Genomic DNA, 7,333 nt, shown 5'->3' on the forward strand with positions numbered 1-7,333 from the left:
GAGCTTCTTTTATTGCAGCCCATGTTTCTCATTTACATCCCTAATGTTCAGTAAATGCAGTTCTTCAGAAGGAAAATATAATCTATTTTTGATCTGCAACTTTCGTTCTCTCCCCTTCCCTTTACCTCTCAGGCTGACAGCCTCTATCTCGTTCAACCCTTCCCTACCATAATTACCGTGGCAGGGACTAGCTTGTTTCTGGCAGCATTACCCTATGAGATAGATTGCACAATGAATGTGACACTTGGAAGAAGTCAAGGCTCTTGGCCCCTTTTGCAATATACACAAGGCAACCAGGCTGGGAGATACTGAGGAATCAAGAGACACTGAGGGCGTTCTTGGCTTTGATCTAGCAGTTTGGGTTTCCCATACGGCAGTAGCAGACTGTCTGAAATAGTCGGCAGTGGCAGAAGGCACAGAAATCACAGCAGGGATGAGATGGTGGCTTGCAGCTTGCCCAAGTAGCGACACAGTTCAGAGGGGGAGAGGGTTTGGGTCTGGAAGGTTTTTTCTGTTGCCCCATTCTCTGAGGAGAGAAAACAAAGCAAAACCAAAAGAAACACAGCTTTTAAAAAGTGTCCCAATAGCTTTTGCTGCCCAAGAGTCAGCTCTTGCTTTAACTGACGGAAATGCTTTATCTGTGCTTTTCATTTTGAGCGTATTTTTAAGCTATTTTATTGCATTGGTTTTTTTACATTGTACTTTATGATGCTGCAGATTTCAAGCACAGACAAGTGCTTGGAATGGTGATGTATGTAGAGCAAACTGAGTTGTTATATGCAGAATTAGCCATTGGCCACTGGTCAAACCAGTTGTCTTGTTCATAGTTCACCTAAGAACAAAAATATTGTTCATTATTTAAATTTATCTATCCAGTCTTAAAATCTTAACTTTGTATCTCCAGAAAACCTTGGAAATTGTTTGTGGATTTCCAACCCCAGATTTGTAGCAACCTCAGCAAAGTACAATTCCCAAAACTATTTATGGAAGTCTTGACAGTCCAAAGAAGAATATAAATTGGTAGTTTATTTATATTTATAAATATGCTAAGAACAATCACCCACCTTCATAGATTTCTTTTTCTCAGCCTCTTTCCTGCTTAGCTTCAGGGACGTTTTGGTTAAATCTTTAGGGAAAAAAGGGAAAGAAATCAGAAACGTGCATAATATGCATTTTTTAACTGCAACAGGCAGGACCCTATAGGAGGATTGGACAGGAAGTCCACTGGCTTCTTTCAATTGCAATGACAACCCATGCATTTCATCTACATAAGCATGTTTTGTAGGATTGAACTTGAATGCCTCTCTGCTGATTTTGGAATAGTGCAGTAGAGATAAAATACTTTTGCTTTAACTTGAAAGAAATCACAGTTCCATCTCACTTCCAGTTTATGTAAATGGTCTCACACCTCTTTGCTGGTCTTGGGGGCTTGGGTGGATGATGAAATAGGGGTGGCCATCTGAATGTCCAGCGTGGTACTTGCAAAAATTCTCATGTCTTTTAAACTAATGAATAGGCTGACCATATTTCCTTGAGATAAAAATGGGACATTGGGATGGCAACACGGGATGGGGTTAAACTTATGTAATATTCCATTTTCACGAAAAAGACGATAAAAAAAGTTATTGACAGTAAGCTGGGAAGGTTCAGGAGGAGGAGGTGCGGCAATGGTTGGGTCCGGAGAGGCTGGTGCAGGGGTGGCGTTGGGTGGAGAGGTTGCAAGAGGGCTGAGGGCGGCGGCGAGCTGGGACGGGAGGACAGGAACAGAGGAGTCTAGTGAATGGTTGTCCCCGACAACCTGTTTCTCTCTGGCGCACCCTTTAATTTATGTTCTTCCTGCCATTTTGGTCTGAGAGCCAATCGGCTTCTTTTCTGCTGGGCGCACTTTTCTGACCGTCTTCCACTGCACTGACTGGCGGCAGCAACTCTTCCTCTTGCTCACCGCCAATCAGCTGTTCCTGCGGTTCCCGCTCTAGGTTTCCTGCCGGATTGAGAACTACTGCCCATGGGTAAGTCAGCTTCCTTTTCAATTTCAATTTCAATTTTTTCCCGCTTTTCCTAATAACGGCTCCAACGTTTTTAAAAAACGGGACAAAATTGACATTTATATTAAAACGATGGATGGTTGGGAAATGTTAAAAAAACGGGACTGTCCTGTTCAAAACGGGGCATATGGTCAGCCTACTAATGAATAAAAATGGTGACCATAGAGCAGGCCATGCAGCCATTCCTCCATTTGCTTTTGCAGAATGGGCAATTGGTGACTACTACTGCAGGCCTTGCTATCTGATAGGAGGGAGGAAATGTCAAGAACTGGAAAGCAGGATGAGCAGAAGATTTTATCAATGGCAAAGCACCCTACCATGAATATTTATAGGCCATTCTGATACATTTATATAGCTCCTTTCAGAGAACTCAGAACAAAGACAGATGATACATGTGTTGCCTATTTTCTATCAGATTAGTCTGTGGACATCATAAAAATGTTGCTGAGTCTGTTGATAATGCATCCCCTGGAGTAGGAAGTGAGCTGATAGATAATTGACTCAGCTTTGAATCCTACAAACTCAACAGTGTTGCAGATGTTGGGGGAGAGTAGTATATCCATGTATGGGAGGAACCTGACATCCAACCAGATGCCGAATGCCTGAAAACATTGTCAACCCTTAATTTAACCTTAGTTTCATGAGTACAAATATAACAGAGAGTGCAGTTTATTAAAAAATGGGAATACTCCCCACTGAGTAGACCAAACCTAGAAATCAACTCCACAAGAAGGATCAAACTACTTTCATTAATATTGGCTATAGTAACAGAATCTTGCAAGTTTGTGCTTTACTCCCCTCTTCCCCTTCCCCAACTCATGTGAATTTGGGAGGTGTCTGCCTGATTGTTTGTACATACCTTCTTGTTGTTTTGGACTTAAGCCATGTTTTGGTAATGGATCTGTCAGGGTCATCTTCCTTACTCTCTACAAATAATGATTTATCCTGCTGTGAATGTGTTTCTCTTGCCAGCTGGCAGAAATCAGACAGACATGGTCACATACAGAGTCAAACCATCTCAGCTTCTCCCTCTGCTACCAGTATATTAAAACCGTGATCATTTTAAAACTAGTGCAGGAAAGGCGGAAGTCTGTGTACTGAAGCTGGCAAGAAGTAGGGTTTATCATTTCCCAGCAGCTTCTGATTAAAGTTTGGAATTTCCAAGAAGCTGGGAAATCCAAGGAAACTGAAGCAGAGAAACAGATCTTTCAGACAGTGCTATTTCAGTAGAAATAAAGGCAAGCTAGGAATTTGCATAAAGGTTTTGGTTTCTGTGTGGCGCTAAGTTAAGTCTCATGGTCTCATGTTCATACTTCTCTATGTAAGCTAGTGAATTCTGTGTAATTCCAGCCTTTATCCATTCTTTAGAGTGAGCATGAACATCTTATTTGCATTTATAATCTTTCTGTGACCTGTATTGGGTTTAAATCCTTGCTGCATTTCTTTTCAAGATTCTGCTAAAGAACTTTCTATTTATATCCATCCTGTGGTCTGCTTGGAGCACTGTGTTGTTGTTTTTTTTGTAAATTTCTTTTAAGTTGATAGCTATATCATCATAATCTGAACAGCTGTCTAATTCATCTTTAACCACACTATTTGCATTGTTAATATTTCAAGTTAAAAAAGGAGGTTGCAATTTATCTTCTTTCCAAAATAACATTTTATATTGTTTTATCTCTGGTGATATCAGTCTCCTGCAGATGAAGATGAATTGAGTCATCTAGCTACTCATGGGCAGGAGTCTGTACTACTGAAATGATTTCACTGTTCTTATATTTACCTTTTAATCTCCAGAAACACAGCACAGGTTGTGAGATCCCTCTCTCACATATACAGTGGAGGTACAGAGTGAACACCAGTTGAGACACCCCCTGGAAGATAGGAGTGTGGCAAGAGAAACTACCAAACTGCTATGCCTATACCTTGTGGTGGGAAATAGAATACAGGTATTTATTTACCCTTACATACGTTTTAGATTCTAGTATTGTACCTTACAATTTTATATAACTTGTTCTCAAGGCTTTTGAAGATCTGATGATTCCTAATATCACTAGAATATATTTTGACATAAAATAAGATTTAAGCCATCATGGAAGCCATAGTGATTCAATTAATAATATATGAGCAGATGGCTAATGGCAAAAATGTTCATATTAATCCCAGTACGTCTGTGAAGTGCCTTTGTAAAAATTAGCCTTGATGTTTCAACTGGCTCGTCTCATAACTCTGTGATGCGGTGAATTTCATATGGGTTCAATTTGAATAGCCCAGGAATGTTACTCTGTACTTGTTCCTTTTTAAAGATGAAAAGAGGCATGAGTGGGGATGTGAAGATGAGGGCTGCAAATATAGGTGAGATCTAATTTGCTCAATATCTAATCTGGAACATAGGGTTTTGATTTGGGACATTGAGAATTTGACTTTCTATTTCTATTTCTCCCAAAACAAAGTAAAAAACAATGGAAGGACTTGAGCGAACATCAAGTTAAAGCATCTTTTAGACTTGTCAGTTTAAACTAGCACTTTCTGTTTTGCTTATTTGTTCTAAATGATTATGTAAGATGACTGATCCCTTATCTTGTTCCTTGTTCTCAGCAAGTTTACATATCTTTCTTGCTGAACCATTTAGCTTTCACAAAAATTCAAGAACTTGAAATATTTCAGCAATGTTATTGGGTTAGATTATTTTGTTTATTTATTTTTCATAATTATTCTATTTTTATTCTGTTGGTTTTATTGTATGCTGCCCAGAGTCAGGCTATGCCAAAATGGAATAAATTAAATTAAATTAAAATCTCTAGGGGTCCTAGTCAGCCCCCTGGCTCCCTAGATGTCACTTTAATCATATCTGTCATATTACATTACACAGAGCAGTGCCCATATGTAACTGGTTAAATTTGTTATCTGTTTATATTGTATATAATTTCATTGCAATGTTTGTACTCTGCTTTTTTATCCAAAAGCAAGCACAAAGCATCCAGCCTGGAGTGATATTCTCCCAGAGACCTGTGCTGCTCCCAACCTGATGATGTTCCAGAAGTCTTTGAAAACATGTCTGTTCTCCCAGGCTTTGGGATAGCATGTTTGTGGAGCCCCTGTTGGTGTTGTTTTATGGTATATAGAATGTGGCTTGTCCGGACCCATATGTTCTTATTGTTTTCTATTTTTTTTTAAGTGTAAGCCATCCAGAGTTGTTTCAAAGTTAACAACAACAACAACAACAACAACAAAAACACAGATGTAATATTATCAAGAGAGTCACTTTGGTGTAGTGGTTAAGGCTCCAGGCTTGAAACTGGGTGACTGAAAGTTCTAGTCCCTAGTTTCTCTCTCAGCCCTAGGAAACAGGCAGTGGCAAACCACTTCTGAAATTTTGCCAAGAAAACTGCAATGACTTGTCCAGGCAGTTCCCAGGAGTCAAGAAGGACTTGAAGGTATTGAAATACTATTACTACTACTACTAATAATAATAGGGTTGAAAAAAAGAAAGCCTGGATAATTGATGTGGTAATACCGGGGATAGTAGAATAGAAGACAAAGGATTGGAGAAGAACACAAAGTATCAAGATCTGAAAATTGAAGTTCAAAGATTGGGGCATAAACCGGATATGGTGGTCCCAGTGGTTATCAGCACACTGGGTGCCATACCAAAAAACCTTGGATGGCACTTAGAAAATCTGTGCATTGACAAAATTTCCATCTGTCAATTACAAAAGGTCAAACTGCTTGGATCTGCACATATACCACACCAATACATTATGACATCCTAGGTTCTTGAGAAGAACTCAGTGTGAATGAAGGCCAACACCAGCTAAAAAACTGGCAGCTGTGATTTCATGTTGTGTATATAATAATAATAATAATAATAGTATCAAATATTGCCATATCATTGGCAATATGCTAAATGATTTAATATTAAGAATGCTTCAATAATTTAATAACAATTGTTCTTCTGTTTCAATTTTTTTATCTTAAATTCTGTTTTTGTATGTGTTTTGTTTACCATGGCTGTTTTAACTGATACAAGGTTGTACAAATTTATTTTATTATTATCCACTCAGAGTCCTTCATGATTCCTTCTCACCAAAAGTTGATCCAGAGGCAGTAAAAAAGAAGCACAATTCTCAGTACTGCTGTTATTCATGTGATATCACTATTCATGGGCTGAGGTATTTGTTTGCATGACATTTTTTGTGTGACTACTGGGGAGGCCACGAGTGAGGTTCCATATTCTTTTCTTTATCTAGGCTAAGGTAAACTTTCCTCCTGTTATATTTAAGATGGAAATACACACATTTCTCTTAGAATCATTTACATACAGAAATATTCATGTTAAAGTGCTGGTTGTTATTGGCACCAAATGAATATAGCTGTATAGAAATCACACTTTACCATTAAAACATAATTAGGAAGATTTTGTGCCATCAAGTTGGTGTTAACTCTTAGTATTCACACGCTAGATTTTCTCCAGGACTATTAAGTTAGATTAAATGATTAAATAAAACCATTAACACCTACTGAGAATTTATATCTGGGTTTCTTGAAGCCTTAGTAACTTTGTCACTTAGACAGGCAGGTGTGGCAGCTCTCAAAAAGCTGCAGCTCTTTATCCCTCCTTTTCTTCTTTGTTTACAAATAGGAGGTGAAATAAAAACATGGATGTGCTATCATTCCCGTGGTAAAGTTTCCCTTACCGTTTCATTAGCAACTCTACCTGGTAGAAGAAAAATGCTTCACAGATTTCATCTTACAATACAGTACTGAAATGGAGGTAGAGATAGGAGGAGAGGGATGGAATTTGTGTTCATTTCTGGGCTTAAGATTCAAAGCAGGATCCATTTTTACCAACCTATTATAGAGATGGGTGGGAGATCCGGGATCTTGATTTTGTTATTATTTATTGCATAGTTGTCCAAGTTCTGCTTTTCCTCAAATATCATGTAAGAATAGCCGGCTGTAAACAACATGCAGCAAAGAAGGAAACCCAGAAAAACGTTCTTATATTCCATCCTGGAAGGCAAAAAAGAAAATAGAAGTTTTTGCTAAGGTCTCAGATACCTGAGGAAAAAGAGGCAGGTCATATGTCAAAGCATAGCCATGCTTTTTATTTTCCCCCTAGCATCCATGCTTCTTGTCCTCCCACCCCACTCATCATTCCTTTGCTAGAATGGACAACTACAAAGAATTCCTGGATTCACTCCAGTTTTGAGTAGAACAAAACAGAAAAGTGTAAAAATGCACATTCATCATTGATTAGAATGAGATGAGAGAGAATTGAACATATTTGA

The 7,333-nt window shown here is 38.6% G+C and overlaps 1 protein-coding gene across 1 annotated transcript; it reads right to left on the bottom strand.

Moving 5' to 3' along the window:
- Positions 1-349: 349 nt before the first annotated feature.
- On the bottom strand, positions 350-7,060 carry ASIP (agouti signaling protein). The gene is made up of 3 exons (XM_063300060.1): positions 6,895-7,060; positions 1,065-1,126; positions 350-526 (listed from the first exon to the last, which is right to left on the bottom strand). The coding sequence occupies exons 1-3, from the start codon at positions 7,052-7,054 to the stop codon at positions 350-352; spliced, it is 399 nt and encodes a 132-aa protein (XP_063156130.1). The 5' UTR covers positions 7,055-7,060.
- Positions 7,061-7,333: the final 273 nt, after the last annotated feature.

The sequence above is a fragment of the Candoia aspera genome, chromosome 3 (genome assembly GCF_035149785.1).
Source record: "Candoia aspera isolate rCanAsp1 chromosome 3, rCanAsp1.hap2, whole genome shotgun sequence".
Classification (NCBI taxonomy): Eukaryota; Metazoa; Chordata; class Lepidosauria; order Squamata; family Boidae; genus Candoia; species Candoia aspera.

Excerpts from the sequence above, each read along its gene's own strand:
- ASIP (XM_063300060.1), bottom strand. The coding sequence starts at position 7,054 with ATGGAATATAAGAACGTTTTTCTGGGTTTCCTTCTTTGCTGCATGTTG. Across the intron at positions 1,127-6,894 it reads CCCACCCATCTCTATAATAG|ATTTAACCAAAACGTCCCTG; the intron begins GTTGGTAAAAAT and ends TTTTCCCTAAAG. Across the intron at positions 527-1,064 it reads AGAAAAAGAAATCTATGAAG|AGAATGGGGCAACAGAAAAA; the intron begins GTGGGTGATTGT and ends TTCTCTCCTCAG.